A 19,520-nucleotide genomic window follows, 5' to 3' on the forward strand; every position below is an offset into this window, starting at 1 on the left:
ATCCATTGTGTCACTAACATGGGTGTAGTAAAACGGTGACTGCGCATACAATAGGTTTATGCATGCTTTAACTCCATGACCACGGAGGTAAAGGGCACGCCAGGCCATGATGACAGTGGCCTCCTCCCTAGGGCCTTCCATCCTCTAATGAGCACAGACATCCCATCCCTCCAGTGTTTTATCAACCTAGTCATCCATGATCCAGGTCGGCCAGTCAGGGCAGACAAAGACATCCCCCCCCCCCCCCCCCCCCCCATCTCCCTTCTAGGACTCCACACCCACCCCCCCCCCCCCGAGGGTGACGCTGATGGAGACCAGTGACAGCTGCTCCATGATGAGGGGGCAATGAGGGGATGAGAGGACAACTCTAATGACACAAATATAAAACTAAAACTAATGATTTTAAACAGCTGAAACAAGGAAGATTATGGATAGGCTATTTATGCCTTCCTTTTTCTTCTCATGAGTCATCACTTCATTCAAACCCTGTGGAGGGAATATCTCAGATACGGTTTCAAATGACCTCAATTGCTTCCTTCCTTCCTTCCTCTAAGCTTAGCAGGGGAGGCAGGGCAGCACAGGAGGAATTTCACTTCATGGATGCTTTTGTCAATGCTGGTTGATTGAGCTGTACAATACTTCCTATAGAGCAGTGAAGTGACATTCACAATGTAAGGACTTTTAAGACCTTAGTTTTTAATACCGCAAAAAGAAAGAAAATAAATAAGACCACTACTACATCAAAAGTACTGAACCAATTAAACTATAAAAAACTGGTCAAATACTATAACGGGAATATTTGTGAAAACAGCCAGTACAGTATACAAGCTCACAGCGCTCAGCCGGTCTACAAGCTCACAACGCTGATGTTTTCACAATCTTTATCTGTGGAACAAATAAAATGGAGTCAAGCTGAAAAGGTTGAGTTTTTGTTGTTGTACAGGTATAGAGTACAACTAAATTACTATAGGAAATACTGACATGAGACCAATAAAAGATCACTAGGGAGTAGCATACAGATTATGTTCAGCTTCTCTTTTATTGAAAAATAGTTATTTTGGATAATAAGGGAAAAGGGTGTAAATATACATTATTCTTACTCAAATATACGAAATGCTAAGGCATAATATACACAGCATCATACAGGAAAAGGACAACAGGAACTGCACACATACCACAACTTCCCATTCACATGTAACCTCAAATCAATGGACCATGGGAAGGCCTTTCAGTGAATATTTGGCTGCTGAAACATGTTTAGCAGCACAACATATATAAAGCCTAAGAACTATTTAGTGTTTCAAACACTTGGGATATAAATATCCTGTCAGTGAAATTCATTGTTCTTTCAACAAGAGGAGACAGGAGCCTTAAAACAATATTTCAATGTAACATGCATGGTGTTTTGTCAACCTGAGAGGCAGTTTAAATGCTATTTCAACAATGATAAATCATAGCAAGGGGAGAGTGACCAAGATTTTGACAGGCTCCGATAATGCTGAGCTCTATAAATGCATGTCTTTGTAGCTGGGAATTATTATTTGGCACGTCATTCTCTCTTATCAACCTGCCTCATCTTTAAAACTCAACCTCAGCATCTCCAAGCATTTGTTTTTTTAACATCAATCATCAATGCAAATGCATCCCTTTTTTCAAATATATATATATATATATTTCTTTCCAAACAGACAAACAAACCTATCAAAGACAGATTTTTTTTAAAGATAAAAAACGACACACACACACACACACACACACACCAACGAGAACTTATAATTAGTTAAGATCCTTTCCTTTTTCAATTCTTTGCAATTACGTTTTGTGATGCACATTGAGTTGCACTTGTGATATCAAATGTGCAATATAAATAAAGTTTGATTGACTGACTGATTGAACTGGATTCTAAACAAGCCTCTGGCCTACTGATGATCAACCACTTGTACACTGTGGAGTGTGTAGACAGTTAAGTTGCATCACTGCAGCTAATAAGATGAGTTCATCTTTTGCAAACAAGGAAGGAAGTGGTTACCAGATGTCTCGGTTTCAACATTATTGCAAAAAAACTGATTTAGCAAAGGCAATATACCTTAATTTATGTTAATTTGGACAAATCATAATTATGGACTGTACAACCTATTTCCATACAAGTCAATCCAATGACTACAGCCTGCCACTCTACAGTTTGGTATACCCTGCTTTATTCATCTCTGGCTTCTTGCAGAAAACCCAACGGTTTATCGTTTTACCGCAGGCCAATGCATCTCCATTACCTTTATGAGCCTGCCAACTCTAATTTACAGAGCATTAGCCTGAGACGTGCTAAACCCTCACAGTGATGTAAACAGAGGCACACATCTTGGCCTGTGCTCCACAGTCCAGCTTTATGGCAGGAAGTGGTATCGGTTGAGTAGTGGCACACACACTTCCACAGAGTTATGTCAAGAGGAAAAATCATGTTATGTGCGTGACAGCGATGTCTGGCACTCTAAGTAAGGCTGGTTTAAGAGAAGACACTCAACTCAGTTTTCTCTGACAAGACATCCGTCACAGTTCTTCTAACTTCCCGTTCAGTTCAAGCCTAAAGATGCTGCATCGCAGCAAGAAGAAAAACGAGGGGGGAAAGTGAGTTCAGCTGAGAACTTGGGAGTCAGATCAAGAGAAGGGAGACAGAAGGCATGAGGTGAGCAGTATTTACTACATGTTAAAGTTAAGAAATATGTCTCTTCCTTACAAAAAAAATTTTTTCCCCCCAACCCTCATCACTTGTGGAAATGTTTCCATTTCATAAATGACAGCTTTTCCATGTTTGGTTCAGTCAAGGTATTCAAAGGGACAGACCGTCCGACAAACAAGAACGTAGTGTGAAATGCAGAAGCTCAAGTAGCAACAGCAGCTCTTTTCCTGCCGGATGAAACGCGCTAATAAACAGTTCCGATCCTCCACGCCACCCTTCCCCAGCGGGACGCGGCAGACAACTTCTGCTCCAACACGTACTATATATCCGACATCAGAGGAGCCGACGGCTCCGCATAAACTCCGTTCTTAACGTCTCTGTCCTGCTTATTTCCCCCCCCCCCCAGGTAGCTTGAGAAATCTCACACGCGAATCTCGTCGTCCTCGTCCTCCATGAAGGAGGAGAAGTTGCTGTCTTCCTCGGGAGGGGCGCTGAAGGTGGCACTGTCCGTGTCTCCTGCTCCGGTCTGGCTGCTCGGCTTCTCCTCCAGAGCAGCAGACCCGGAGCTGGACACAGAGCAGCTGTCCAGATGAAGCTGCAGGTGCTTCGGCCGGGTCTCTGGGGTGTATTCTGGGGTGTAGGGGCCTCCATTTTCGGGTTCTACGTCCACAAAGCTGGCAGGACGCACGGAGGCCTCTGTTTGCTCACCATCTTCCTCCTTGTGTTCGTCGCTATCCTCCTCTTCATCGTCTCCTCCACCGACCTCCACGCCGTCCGCTTCGTCTCCGTGGGTGCTGGGGAGTGGAGAGGCGTGGCCCTCGCTGCCCTTACCCTCCTCGTAGCCGAGATCATCATCCTCCTTCTCCATCACCCCCAGGATGTCGCCCAGCATGGAGGGCCCCAGGTCGATGTGGAACGACATGACCGACTCTGCATGCTTCATGCCACGTCCGTAAAAAGGCACGTTCTCTGGGAGCTCCGTCAGCTCACCGAAGCTCCTCTCGTCCAGCTCCAGGTAATGTGAGGCGGCCGCACCATTCGACGGCCTCGCTTCTGGCTCGGCGTGCAGCTTCAGTGGGCTGGAGGACAGGCTCCTGGTCACCACTCCGTCGCTGCGGTCTTCGTCGTTGAGGAAGGGCAGTGACATGGCGTTCTTGACGTGGGCCAACGGCCCGCCGGGGGGCGCCAGCATCTCCTCCCTCTGCTCGTCCACCCTGGTGACCGACTGGGAGCGCTTGCTACTCCTGAAGGTGCGGGACAGCAGGCCGGGCCGCGGCGAGCGAGGGAAGGACGGGGACTCGCGGGGGGGCTCACCGGAGCGCGTGCTGAGGAAGGAGGTGTCGCCGAAGGCGTCTCCGCTGCGGCCCACGTGCATGGTGTGGCGGAAGTCGCCCAATGGAGCGCTGATCATCTCGCGGGTGAGGTCCATGCGCGAGCGGCGTTTGGTCTGTGAGACCAGCTGTTTTAGAATGGGCATGGCTGCTGATGCGTTGTCAGTTTACTCACGGAAAGAATCCGAGATCCAGCCGGACAACAAAAGAAGTGACTCCGACCCCTCTGTATCCTTGTTCCAGTGCCCGGAGACAACGTCCCTGATATTCACTTCCAGGCAGCCTGTGTGTCTGCAAAGAGAAGAGAGACTGATATCAGATGACGAGGCAATTATACTGAAGCAGTTCACAGTGTATCCAATTTACATGCGCTTGCTGATTCACCCTGTGACTGAAAAGATGAAGACTGGGCACGATGCATGAGTCAGAAAAATGAACATGCACAAACAACAACAAACCGTCTATCTGTGCGCGACCCATTTACTTTGGTACAGCAGTCAAAACACACCACAAAGGCAATGGAGCAGTCTGCCTGCCGCGTCCCCGGGCAAAAGGAGACCTTGCACATTACAGTGTCAAACACACAACTAAGAAACTTAAATCAATAACTACTGAGATAAAACATCGCTGAGGGACATGGAGTCCTTGAGTTTTAGCCAGCTCATCCCTCTGCTGTCCAACTTCCATACTGCAATGCTTCAACACAGGTGTCCGTTTACTTTCACAAAGTCCTACAACACAGAGTCAGAATATTAACTATTCCACTAATTGCGTGAGCTGAAGCCATCAATTATGCAACACACAGTAATGGCAAATCATGGCATAGCTCCGCCATCTCTGATGTGATGCGACAAGCTCAACAGTGCATTAGAGAGGGTGAAAAACACTGTGGTGGAAGAAGTAGTCAGTTTTTGTAAAAGTAGCAACACCATAATATATATACAAATACTATTAAAAGTACCAAAGTATTTGCATCAAAATAAAGTGGTTAATGTATGTTTTGCAATAATAATCTAAATTTGTGAAGTAAATAGTAGCTAAAGCTGTCAAATAATAGTGGAGAAAAAGTATGATATTTGCCTCCGAGACTAAAAGAAATACTCAAGTACATCAAAATTGTAGCTACTTAAGTACAATTGAACACACACACACAAACACACACACCCCTCCCCCGCTGGTTTAAACTGCATTATAATTGGAGCCAAAACACCAAACCACAGACCAACATGAAACAGCCGAGTGCTGCCAGTGGCTTTCTGGTGCAAATCTCAACTCTTGACTGCACGGCATAAATAATTCCCAATATATGCTCCGTTGTACGACGGTTCGCGTGCTGAAAATAGGAGATCTGCAAGCTCACACTGAGTCGCTTCCTCGATACGTTGTGAGCTTGTAGATTGTCTATTTTCTGTTAATTCTTTATAAGCTTATATAAGCTTTAGACACGCCCGTCCAGTCCAAAAAAACTTCCATTATGTAACCAGAAAAAGAGAGGCATTAACTGTGTCCAGTGGATATACTATGTATAGGCCTACATCTCTATCCCGGCCGCAGTTGAGGTCACACGTCAATGGAACTGGGACATGGACAGAAGACAGATGAGATGACTAAGAGGAAATGCGCCAGCCTCTCCTCCAGCAAGGACAGAGTACCAGCTGATGGTGTGTATTTACTGCATCACTAGAACCTGCAGTCCAGACAGCTGACACCTCTATCCAGGGCTGCAACTAGATGCTGCTGCTAGCACAGTGCAATGCACAATGCAGTGGTAGAAGCATTGTGCAACAACACACACTTTAAGTGTTCACATTCAATTCTGTGTAGTTTTATGAGGTACACGCACATCCCAGTAAAATCAACAAAAATAAATAAGTTAACCCATTCTGACCGGGCACCCATTTTGGTGTTAGCATCATGTTATGCTTTACCTATTGAAAAATAGCAGATCTACAAGCTCATATCGCGCCACCGAGTGGCGCGATACGAGCTTGTAGGTCTGCTATTTTTGAAAAATTCGAAGAACGACTGACATTTTTAGAATCTGATCTCAGGTCAGAATGGGTTCATCAGACCAGTGTGTGTCCAGTGGAAACCTCGTATGAATCTGATCTCAGGTCAGAATGGGTTAAACATGTAAAAGAGAACATTAAAAATACAATAAAATCCATTTATAACTCAGACTCGATTTACAAATATAATCACATTTGTACAACTCTGAGTTAAATAAGAACAGAGTATTTTACTGCATAGTATCTGTATGTATGGACGGACAGACACACACACACACACACACACACACACACCTTGAGATAAAGGCTCATCTTGCCCTTTGCTGCACACGCTCACCCCTGTACTAACTCTATTGTTTACGCACGTGTACCACTCGACCCGTACTTCACATTGCTCCCAGGCAAGACCTCATAAGATATTTATAAAGGCACTCTTCTGTCACCAACCCCCCCCCCCCCCCCACACACACACACACACACACGCTGGGCCTGTACTACACTTCCTGTCAGTGCCCTACCTCGTCTTGGTTTCCGTGGCAACAAAGCACCGCTAGCGAGCAGCAGTCACATCGTTTCCTGCCCGGAGGCTGCAGAAGGCATCAGGCTTCAGGCAAGCAGTCATCTCATCATGCAACACACACACACACACACTTTCCAGAGCAGCCGGAGAAACGATTTCTCTTTTATCCATTCGCTCACTCATTTTCCCATTATTCATTTGAAAAATGTGTCTAATTGTAGTAGTACTGTAGTGTAGTAGTAGAATTATGTTTGTGTAAAACATGCGAAAACAGAAATAGGTGATCTGCAGCCTTACATTCGCGTTGTGAGATTGTAGATCAGCTATTTTCACAATATTTGTCTGTGGAACAGAGTCAAACTAAATGTAATGCCTCAACTACAGGCGCCAGTCAGGGCGGGTGGTCCCCAGTTCAAATGTGATTATTTGGTCAATGTTTCAATTGAAACGCTGATGTGCGGACACCATTTCGTCTATCATTACCTTTATGTACTTAACAACGTTTTTTTTCCTATCCATTAACACAACCTGTGAAGTGAAGACTTGAATTTATGGAGATTTTGTCGCATTCCTAAGCCAATAATTTGATGACCGGGTCATCGCTCAGTAGGAGACTTCCTAAACTCAAATTATTGGCTTAAGATTGCAACAAAATCTGTGAATTCAAGGCTTCGTGGGGTGTGTATAATTGGGTGAACTACTCCTTTAGGAGTGTAAAATATGTGTACATGTGCGTGTTAAATTAACACAGATTAGAATGTTGCTTTGCTCTGTGTGCAACTAGTGTGAAAACATTTCCACGACCTCCCTTTCCCTAACGGGACAGGATGTTTGTACCACAGTGATATGTTTATTGTTGTAGCTACAGGATCCGCTGATAGTTTTTATTGGAAATAACGAGGCAGAAAAAAGAAATCACAGCCGTAGACAAAAGGGAAAAAAAGACAAAAAAGAAAGTTGATTCTGGGTGGCATGAAGCAAATAACGGAAAAAAGAGAACATTACAAGCAAGAGGGGGAGACTGAGGGTCAAATGTATCCCGTTTCCTTCATTCCAAACACTGAGCGCCAGGAAACAATCATGGTTAAAAACAAAAATATAATTTAACATTACAAAATAAACGCTTCATGGGGCTCAGCTGTTGCACATCCATATGCAGACATTTGCAACAGACCAGACATGCTTTGTTCTTTTAGTTCAGCAGAGCAGAAACCAGGAACAGGAAACTGCTGCACCACAGGTCCTTTAAGCCTGATTTACTGTAAATAGTACAGGACGGTATCTAGGATTGTCACGGTCATGACATTTTACTAGACGATTCATTGTCGCACAAATAATTAAATTGCGATTGAGGATTTAATTGTGTTCTTGGCATTGAACGTTGGAACGTATAAACAAACATTACATTTCCGTTTGACTTTTAGGCTTTGTAAACAAAAACTGCACAGAGCAGACATGACAAATACAATAGGCCCAAAAATTAAGGCCTGGCCCTACCTGGGCCCTCATCAAACCCTGTATATTCAATACACTGCCCCCGTGTGTGTGTGTGTGTGTGTGTGTGCTGTATCTGTCTGCATGCAGAAAGTGGACAGCGGCCCTGCGAAGGCAGTACTAGTTAGCGTGGGAACCACGGGGTCACCATGGGGGGATGACTTTATAAACAGGCCTCTCACAACAACATCCATGTCAGTCTGCCTGCAACGCAGCACGCTGGACAGACAGACAGACGCATGTGTGCCGTCTAGGTTTTTTAAAGCCAGGAGAAAGTGGAGAAGCTCTCGCAAGCTAAGTCACAGTTTTAGTACTGAATGATTCATGCAGGGTGTCGGACGACAACTGACCGTCTTTGAAAATAACTTTAGTGCAAACTTGAGTATGTGCACATGGCACACACACACACACACACACTCGCGTGCGCACACACACACACACACACACACACACACACAGTGCTGCCATACCACAGACTTGGAGCCATTCCACACATCATGGCTAATACTGCTACACCCCTGACATCTGGTTAGGAGAACAACATTCCAGCTTGTTTTCCCAAATGTATTCATGCCCTGGGAACATAATGTTAGTTCTGTTTTTAGATCACATTACGCCATTATCAATATATATATAGCCCTAGACTAAATCTGCTTCAAGTGTGCTATATGTTTATGGGCAAACGTTATGGGGAGCAGAAGCAGATACACATACACACCCAAAACCTTGGACGCAAACCCAGAGAAAACACTCCAGGATGGAAGCAGGAAATCTGCATTGGCGTCTTTTACTCCGACCAAGTGGAAAGATATCCCACAATAACCACTAGACCAGGAACTAGACGCCATCACTACTGGAGAGGAATTTTGTAACTCAGAAGGGAATTCCTCAGACGAACGAACGCTGTCCCAAAAGAACAGTAGTTTGGACTAGTGGAGGAATGAGAGTTAAAATTAAACTGCATGCATTTTTGCGTTTTTCTAAAACCCAACTTCAGAAGACTTTCAGTGTGTGTGTGGATTACATGACAAAGACAAACAACACCAATTTACATGCAAAAAGGAAATAATTACCCTTTTAATTTGCACACCTTTTCTTCCACTTCCTTGCCATGCTTAATGCTTAGTTGCTTACACATGGCCAGTTAATGATCTCACGCGCACACACCTCAAGGATGATGAATGGACCATTGCCCTAATTGAGCACTGCCATTAGGCTACTTCCTGGTGATCAAGTGCTCTACTGTCTGCTCTTTTATCCTAGAGAGACTGTCCCATTTGGAGCCACTGACCTAAATGAAGATGACCTGAGGGAGGAAGAAGAAGAGACGGGGGAGGGGAGGGCACTTAGTCCCAAATGTTCCCTGCAAAGCTCTATAAACCAAGATGGCGGCCTCTTTTCTGGCATTTGCCTCCGTCTCTCTGGTCCCTTGAGGTTTTCTATAACCTTGTAAGGTTAGAGGATTTAGGACATATGTTGTGATGACAACATTACAAAAGAACGGGCTGGGAATCACCTTGTTCTTTGCTGGAAAATCTATTTATAACATGTTACGCTGTTGGTACAAGACTGGCAAAAGAGAGACACACACACTGTTGCTCAGAGATCACACAGACAAACACACAGACACACGTGCACAGTAATTAAGCAGACAAATGGCCTCTGGTAGATAGCTATCTGCCATCCTCCAACTCACTTAGCAGGGCTGAACATCTCATTTAGAGAAGAACAGCCCAAGGACAAGCAGTGGAAATCACATTATCTCTCAATCACACAGACGGGAACAACAGAGCGGATGCAAACACTGTACGCTCTGAGATAAATATGGCAACGAGTGGGGAATTTAGCATAATAAAGCACTTATAAATATAGCATACTGATACATCAAACAATACTTGGATTACATGCTTGCTAAAATGGCCAATTTTGAATAAAAAGATGAATCAGATTCTGATCTGATTCTAGGGGCACTCCACAGTTCAGACAGGCTGATATTGCCTGCCATGTTCTGGGTACTGTGGTTCAAGCAGAAGCCAAAAGGGTAAAGTTGATGAGTGAAAATAGAATTAACCCATTTTGGGCGGGAACCCCTTTTGGTGTTTTAAACATTGTTATAATTTAGCTATTGAAAAATAGCAGATCTACAAGCTCATAGCGCGCCACTCGGTGGCGCACTATGAGCTTGTAGATCTGCTATCTTGCGAGCTTGTATAGGTCTGCTATTTTTGAAAAATCGTGAAAATATTTATTTCAGAAAACATCTCTTCAGCTTGTGAACTTGTACCCATTTGTGCCAATTGTTCAGTGCATGTGGTTTATGATATGATGGGAAAATACCTCATTCTGATAAACCAACAGTGTGTGTGTGTGTGTGTGTGTACACACTGAACTTGTTGGACTGCCCCCAGTGTTGCCAATCCCACCTCCCAAAACAAGCTAAAAACAAGCCAACTCCTGCGAGAGAAATAAACAAAATCTCTCGGAAAAACAAGCCAAAACTAGCCCAATAATATCGCCATATAATCCTAATAAAAACATTTATTATACTATTACACACATTTTAGCCAAGTAGAGACACCAGACCGATTCTGTCACTCATTGTGATTCATACTCCCCCAAACCTATGGGTATATAATAGTATATATAAATTGGCTTGTTCAATTTTCAAAACAAGCCACAGCATTTTTAAGACAAGCCCAAAAAAACGCAACCCGCAACTCCTCATTCTTTCCCGCAACTCTGAAGTCCAAAGTCGCGGTAAATAAGCAGACTTGGCAAACCTGGAAAAAACCAACAGTGTGTGTCAGTGTGTGTAACTGTAAACTGAACTTGTTGGCCTGCCCCTTCTCACACCTCATCCCGGTGTATGCGAGTGTGTGTGTGTGTGTGTATTCATAGTGTACCCATCCTGCTGTGAATGCCACATTAACAGTGTCGCTGCTGTCTGTGCTCATACATGGCGAGTCAGTGTGAGGTCATCTGCTGCTATGCTAGGTGTGTCACACCTCACCCGCTGGGACAAGGTTCAAGCTCGAATGAAGAGTCTCGTGATCAAAGCAAAGTAGGTATTTGGAGCACCTCTGCTTAAAAAAAGAGACCTTCCAAGTTATCGTGTGTTTAGATTTATTAACCCACATTACTGCTGACCGTTTCCCAAAGCATACCATGGTTTCGGTTTGGTTTGATTTACGAGGAAGGCTGTTGAACAAATTCCATTTATTTCAGTACTGCATGAAAATCAAGTTGCAGAGCCTTGAAACCAAACAACATTTATAATGAATTATTATCATTGTCCTTGTTACGTTATTATCATTGCATACTAATGCATTTTAAAGTGGATAGATTTGAGAAGTCCAGAGCTGAGAATAGTCAGTCGAGAAAACATTTTAATTAGCTTAAGAATTAAACTCAATCATCCATGCCTTCTTAACCAGATAAGTTCCGTAACGTCCAGACATTGTTGCAATCATCTGTCCGTTGGGAGAGGGAGACAATCAGAAAATATACTTCAACATGAACCCTTGTGTCCCTATTCTGGCCAAGTAATAATAGGCAAACATTTGCAGAAAATAGCAGAACTACAATCTTGTATATCGTCTATTTTTTTGCAAAGACATTTGTGTAGGGGGGGAAGGGAGGACCAGTATAGACCCCTGGGGGTCTAGCTTTTAAGAACCATGTGGGGAACATCCGCCAAAAGTAGTAGATCTACTGCACAAGCTCACAACGTGGTGTATCATAACGTAACGCGCTGTGAGCTTGTAGATCAGACATTTTCAGTAAAGAGATTTGGTGAAACTGTGCACGCAGCATCCATGGTTGCCAGAGCATAACCTCTGCCCCACATTTTTCGCATTAGCCTGTTAAAACGCCACCAGGAGGCCAATCTTTATATATGTTTTAATATTACTCACCGTTTTAAATACTGTTACAAACATCACACAAATTGCCGCACATCATCTCTATAATCATGTGATTTTCAAGATGCAGCGTGGTGAAATCAGCCGCCAACGTCTTCTGACATACATATGGGCAAGGCTTCCCTCACCTTGAGTGGCACCGAATGTGGAAGAATTACCAGTCTGGTAACTGTCTTTCTGACATAATTACCGTCTGATTAATGCATTTCTGATAGAAAAGGGGGGAGGCAGAATAGAGACCAGGATTACTGGATGTTTTTGTGAGGGTACCTTGGACACAGGGAGAACATGCAAACTCCACACAGAAAGGCCCTTTTGCCAACCCCACCTAGGGTATGGGCGCTGATGACGTGGAGGAGAGAATAAGCCCTCGCAGCATCCCTGGCAGGAATAGAACCCAGGACCTTCTAGCTGTGAGGTTAGCCCCATTATTCATATCACGAATGCAGCACCAGATTGCTGGAAAACTTTTTTTGACAATTATTTTTCAAATCATCTCATGGTGGTGCTACAACCGCCCACTTCATATTGTGCGATTGTGTGGTTCAAGAGTTATAGGCCATATTATGGCCTATAACTCTTGAACCACAGGTCGCACAATCCTTTTTCAGCTGGATTCCTTGGATTATCATGAAAAACACATTGTTGCTTACTACTCCCACAAACTCTGGGTACAGTGGGTAGGCAACGCAGCCTGTGATCCGATGACCACACCTTTCTAGTTCCAATATGTTTTGTATTTTATGTATTATAATAGTATTACTGATTTATTGTACTGTACAAAGGAAACAAGACAGGCTTTTTGTGTTATCCATTTAGCAAGCATAATGTTTAACATACTACTGTACTGTTAATAACCGTATGAATACACGATTCAATTGAATCAATCAAAACCAAGTACACCACCAGCTCAGGTCAGTAATAGAGCGTTAAGTGGTTAATGGTAAAGAGCTCAAACTGAGAGAACAAACTCACAAGATGTCAAGTCATTCATTCGGGTTTAGGGTCAGTCCTGAGTGACACTGGAAAATAAAGTTCAGGTATACCCAGTAATTATAACTTGAGACATGGGTAAGTCATTCTACAGTAATTTATCCCTAACTACATTAACAAATGGTTAGTCTCTGTACCACCACCATAATCATAAACAACAACAGCCCAGCACTATAATTGCATACACTTCCATTAGCCTCTGTAGACTATAACAGACTGAACACAGCGACGAGCTTTCAAAAGACACCGACAGCCAATGAGATGAGATCCGTCAGAGAACAGGCCTGAAGCTAGTCAGCTAGATGGGTACAGCTGACCTTTCCATACCAGAGAAGACAACATGACTCTCTCTCATGTTTACAGCCTCCACCGCCCCTGGACACAACAACAACTTTTCTGTGTCTTTCATCTTTTCCATTTTATTGTACAGGGGCGGAAAGATTTAACGCCATCATCATGTGGTTGTAGCAGTTTGGTCTTACACAACACAATTTCGGATGTACAGAGGCACTGGTAAAGAAAGGGGAGGGGATCAGAGAAAGCATGAGAAATAACTAAATAAAATAAAATAGTGATATTTGGTTTTAAAATATGTGGTAAATAGCTCTATATTCTGATAGTACTCATTGCTATCGAGTCTTAGTTCAGTAATAGTAATCTCCTTGTCTCTCCAGTGTAAACACAGAAAACACACTTTCAGGTCGGGATACCAATTTCATCCAATCAGGAGAGAGAAAGCACACAGGATAGTGAATTTGGAAGTGATTACACTAAAAATGGTTACTCTTTCCTTATTGGCTGAAAATGTGCAACACACCTGAAAATGTATTTTCAGTTCATCAAGAGCTGAAGACAGGGCGACCCGTTACTGAACAAACACTTGATTGCATTGATTACTATCAGATTATAGTCAGTGCTTTCACCTTTTAACAAAAACATTATTTTGTTTTCACCAAAAAATATCACTTACATGCTACATAATTGTAAAATCAGGCAGTTAACTGAAGAGAGAAAACATTGTAAAGAAAAAAGGGGAGGGGAGAACACAGTATTCAGTACATCCAGAATAGCAGCAGATGACCTTTGGGACACCGATCAATGACCTGCACTGCTGTGCTGTTCGAACATACAGGTGATATTGAAGCCAAGCATGCCGTCTACGGGTGCCTTTGTAACGATGCCCTTTCAGAAAGAAACATCTCTATTCGGCTTGACACTATGTGAATTCTACAAACGTGCCGTCGACATGCCAGTCAGTGGCGACTCTATACGCCACTCAATGGAAACCAACACTCTACGCAAGACGTCAGGGCAGGAGAGGTCACAACTAAGGAGTCACTACCGCAGTATATATAGACTAGAGAGGGGTTTAGTAACACACCAACAGCAAATTAGCACAGTGCAGGTCAAATCTGAGAATCAGAGCAGCTACTTAGTATTACTCTTGGACATTTACATGTAGAGAGGGTCAGATCAGGTGAAATCCCTTTCAGTGTGCGCAGACATTTCTGCTCTAGCATCACTTGCTAGGTCGAGAGGCCACCTCCAGTTCACCAGCTGAGCTAATTGGTCCGAATGTTCAGAGAAAAGAATCCGAGCTCTCTCTTCGGCCATGCACGCAGGAACAGAGTGCTACAAGAATGTGCCTAATCGCCCCTCACATTGAGACGCAGGCCACCCAATTTGGCAATTTAGCATATTGCTTGCATGCGCATGGACGTGCACATGCATGCAGCCCGCCACAAACGTAATTGACCTGGGTGTGCTAGCTATGTAGAAGTGTGTCTGCGCGTTGTGGACAGCATGACCACAGGAAGGGCAGGGGGGGCGTGAACCACTGAACCCACCCATCTCTCTGGAAATCTATTCCGCCTGCCCTTCCTGGCCATTCACAACATAAACAACTCTCAGTCATACTGTATTATAAATGGGCTAACCAAATAAACAGCTCATATCTCCACCAACAGCACAGTTTTAATAATGCACAGAGACAGCCAGGCCACTGCTCGGACTGGGTTTTCAACATCAGGTACAATTGCTGTGGAATGTGTGGATCATTACAGGGACTCGGAACTAAATTATTGATTGAAAATGTAGTAATCGAACGGGGATGCATCATCAGAAATGTGGCTGTTATCCAATGGCTGGTTCTTTCCATAGTCATCGACCGATATTTATATTTCAACTGAACTTGCAGCTTTGTCTAACAACATCTCCAACACACACACACACACACACACACACACACACACACACCTCAGGTGTTCATGCTCTCACCCTGGGCATTCTGTAAGAGAAGTGTCCAGGTGTCTTCTAGGAACTGAACAAACACAGCAATAGATCGAGTTTACTTCTTTTTTTTTTAATGCTCTGGTGGAAACCTGTCACCGCGTTCTTCAGTGGAAAGAATGTGGGAAATTATATACGATCCACAGAAACTTGCTTTAAAGCGCTGGAGTGCCATAATTATAGTCCTGGAACAGATGAGAAAAAGCAGAGGAAACACACATGCTGAAAGGATGGAGAAGAGGCAGACACTCTGGACAACCACCAAACAGCCCAGGACTTGTTTGTCAAATTATCAAAACGAACTTCATACAGACTTAGAAGGATTCCCCTGATTCAGAAATTCCAGTGTTAATTTAAGTCTGAAAGTGTAAACTACTTTAATGCATGTCACTCTCAAGAGATAAATTAACGGCCTGGATTTGACTGCATAGTCAGTGCAGTAGCAGCTGGAGTCCAATGAACTCACGTTGAAATGTACTTGTAGCCTATCTGACATATCTGTCTAATTCATTTAGGCATGCAACTGTCAGGTTAATCCAAAGCAAGTCCCTTTTGCAGTCCAACTGTCGGACTGCAGTTGCAAGTTGCACAACTTGCAAGTTGCAGTTGCACAACTGCAGTTGCACAACTGCAACTGCAGTCCAACTGTAAATACAACAGTTGGACTGCAAAAGGGACTTGCAGTACTTTTCCAGATACTAAAAGATCAGACTGTCATTTCTGAGACCATTAACTTGGTGTTGCTAAAATGTCTAAATTAAACAAATCTAATGTTAAGTGTCTTTCTCTGCCCAGAGCAGGGTCAAAATCAGCTCCATCTGCATATTTGGAAACTAAGTGACAGGGAAACTGGGAGGGCAATGCTGCTGAATAAACATTTCCTCCAGCTTATGGTACAAAGCCCAGCATGCTAGGGACAGGGTGCAATGCAGCACGTTGGTTTAGACTTGAAAACAATGCCTGCAAACAAAAGGCCCAGGAACAAACACAGCATTCACACACACCGACATACAAGACACCCTTGGAATTCAATGTTGGGACAACACATTGGGGTTATATAAAGTTTTGCGGTATTGAACTAATGAGCAGCAGCTCAAAGGTTGGCCACTAATACGTAAACTAACCAGCTAAGCTCACAGAGAGAAAGTGCTTTTTCACATGACTAGGAAATTGTTAGGGGAAGCGATTTAAACTACTACTATTTGCAGGCTTTGAGCAGTAAATATGTTTATGATGCACATTCAAGTCATGTCATCTAGCGTTTACTGTCACTGTCCTCAGACACATTCCACGGGGGGAAAATAATAACAGTTTATATCTATATCGGAATTTCCTGGAATGTGAGGGGTTGGAAGGAACACACACTGTGTCCTATGTGAGCATACAAATCATGGACATGTTCAAACATGGATGAATGACCATACACACACAACAACCACAAATAGCACACTAAAGAGGGATGGAAAGACACTGATTATCCCTCAAATAAAAGCCAACTGCACCAAAAAACATTCCCTTTCTAACCCTCAACTGACCTCCAAGTAGGTTGCACAGAATGCACACAGACTAGTACTTGGCAAGGTTTCTAATACAACAAAGGAGGGAGAAAGATGTCTTTCTTTACCTTTAGGCTGGCAAGAAGAAATGTCTCTGGCCTCCAATTAGATGGTGTAATCTAAGACCAGTGAACAGAACCTGTGTAGACTGGTTTTAAACTTGTGTCTTTTCTCCCTTCATCTGTGTTTTAGACTTGTAGCAAAGAAGAGACACTACATAACTAGGCCTTAAATCTTCCTAAATCAATTGTCTGACAGCAGGTCAGCTAAGTATGTATGACAGTTTGACATCTCGTAAAGTTCTGTGTGTGTAGCAGATAAGACAGGTCACAGGTCACATTTTAAACACCTGAATACAAAGCCAGGTAATTCACCTTTTCCAAAGAACAGACCACGCACTGATAACAGATAACTGATAACAACCTCCTGTTCTGTCACCAACTGCTGATGGGCTCCAATCAGAGCAGCAGGGGACTGGGAGCCTAGGGACATACCCAGGGTCCATAATGCTATGCCTCAGTCAATGAGCTCATCAGATGCCATGGTGACCCACCATTGCCAAGCAAAATGGATCTGTGTTGTTGCCAAGCCAACAGGCTCTGGGAACTGGGGGTTAATGAACTGGACAAATGGGACACACGCATGCAGAGGCCAGCTCACAAGCACCAGTGGACACTTGCCAGAGGAGTTGTGTTAAAAATTAGAGAGAATGATGTGTTTTTTAGAGAGACAGTCAGAACAGAGAGACAGAGAGAATTTTAAGTGGCCTCACATCCCATAAACATAAACTAAACGTCACAGTTTGAGTTCATAGACCACTTCCGGAGTGGAATGTACCTTACCAAATGACTGAAAGCATTGTTGGTAGTATGACACAGCTGGAATGATTAAAATAACCCGTATAAGCATGAAGTTTAGTTTTAAAATAAGTCCAGTCATAAATAAACCTCACACACAAAGCTCTGCTGCCATTCTGCCGACATCGAAGGCGTCTTTTGCCTAATAGCTTTTTTCTTTTTTGCAAATGAAGGCCAGCATTTTATTTCCATATTATAAATTGAGCATCAATGCAAAAAATTCCCCCACGCCCCTTTTTAATTAAATGCTGGTAGTAGTTATCGAAATGTTTTTTTATTTCATTATAATAAAATGCCCCAATCCTGAATCCAGCAGGGTGGGTCAATGCCAGAGAGGAGGAACAATAAGTAGCCAAGATCATCATCACAAAAGCGTCAGCTGCCGTGCGTGCATCGCATGCTCGTCCAATCACTCTCTCCAACAGACTCGTACCAAAGACTGAATTTCAAGAATATTTGAGGTAGAAGTTGATTGAATTAATGAAACGTGCTTGATTAGCGATTGTGAAAGTAATTCAATGTGAAACCAGCAGTATATAAACTCACCGTGTATCCCATTCACAGAAGAAAAGCCGGGGGGGGGCACGAGTAGCAGTGGTTTCCCCAGCCAGGTTCACAACAATGAGGATGCGTTTATCGTCAAGCCCCGGAGGCACACGGATCATGTATATAAGTTCCAATCACAAAGGTGCCTCAGTTCCGCTCGCAAATATAAAAAGATGCAGACAATATTCTATGCTCTTTTCTTTCACACAAAAAGGCTACAGTCGCTGTGTGTCTGCCCGCATCCTCTGTAGCGATGCTGCGTGCTGCTGTTCGTTCACAATAAAGTCAGTTCAGTGCCTCGCCACTTCAATCGCGCCTTTGAACACGCCCCCTCCACGGCCTCTTAAAGGCACATAGATAAAGGCTAGGCTCGGTGTGGGGGTCCCAATTACAATCAGCTTAAAGTGTCAGTCAGTTTAAAAGCTGTAAAAAAGTTCTGTGTAGAATTTAATAACGGTAAAATGTTACTTTCAGACATGTCATTTTATACAATGAAGCTCATCAACACTGCACGAAAATATGTTTTGTAGCCTAAGATTCCAACATTTCCAAGTATCTAGTTATACTAGGCAGTGGTGGAGAGTAGCCTACATGTACATTTACTCAAGTTGGCCTACTAAGTACTTACTAATTCTACAGTTCTACTCCATTACATCTCATCTGTACCTTTACTTTTAATTATTTTACCTACTAGGTATTTTGATTACAAAACATTAACAACTTCAGCACTTTATAGCCTATAGTATAAGCCTACTTTGGCTATTTGAAAATAGCCTATCTACTATCTTTTTGGTACTTAAGTATTTTGATGCCAATACCTTTGTTACTCTTGAATTCTGGACTTTTGGGCCCCTACTTGTAATCCTTGAGTATTTCTACCTTAAGTAAAACATGTGAGTACTTCTTCCAACAGCTTATAGGCATATTCAACCATCATGTTTGAACTTGCAGCCTATATCCTAAATAGTTATGTTTGGACAAAATAAAACATAATCTTCTATGCATCATCAAGTTGGAAATGGCATCAAAGGCATTTCTTCACCTGAAAGTGGTGTGGCCTCGTTGATGTCAGGAGAATGGAATGTGTGAATGGTTGACCATTATCAAAGGGCAAAGTAACATGGCCAGAATACACCTAATCTTTTGTTTTTCAATCTCTGTAGAATTGTGAGGTGTAAAAGTTGTTCTGTGGCGAGTGTGGCCTCTCACAGTAGGATGAAGTGAATTTCATCTGCAAGCATTGGGCTAATTTAATAACAATATCTGGAATTTATATAGCGCTTTTCTGAGTAATGAAAGAAAATCATCAAGCATGGTACTTACCATTTATT

General features: G+C 43.2%; 1 protein-coding gene across 1 annotated transcript; it reads right to left on the minus strand.

The window, feature by feature from the left end:
- Window positions 1-1,033: 1,033 nt before the first annotated feature.
- Window positions 1,034-18,451, minus strand: cdc42ep4a (CDC42 effector protein (Rho GTPase binding) 4a). The gene is made up of 2 exons (XM_080775488.1): window positions 18,190-18,451; window positions 1,034-4,296 (listed from the first exon to the last, which is right to left on the minus strand). The coding sequence occupies exon 2, from the start codon at window positions 4,149-4,151 to the stop codon at window positions 3,096-3,098; it is 1,056 nt and encodes a 351-aa protein (XP_080631614.1). The 5' UTR covers window positions 4,152-4,296; window positions 18,190-18,451; the 3' UTR covers window positions 1,034-3,095.
- Window positions 18,452-19,520: the final 1,069 nt, after the last annotated feature.

Source organism: Protomyctophum bolini (genome assembly GCF_963924005.1).
Source record: "Protomyctophum bolini genome assembly, chromosome: 11".
Classification (NCBI taxonomy): Eukaryota; Metazoa; Chordata; class Actinopteri; order Myctophiformes; family Myctophidae; genus Protomyctophum; species Protomyctophum bolini.

Excerpts from the sequence above, each read along its gene's own strand:
- cdc42ep4a (XM_080775488.1), bottom strand. The coding sequence starts at position 4,151 with ATGCCCATTCTAAAACAGCTGGTCTCACAGACCAAACGCCGCTCGCGC.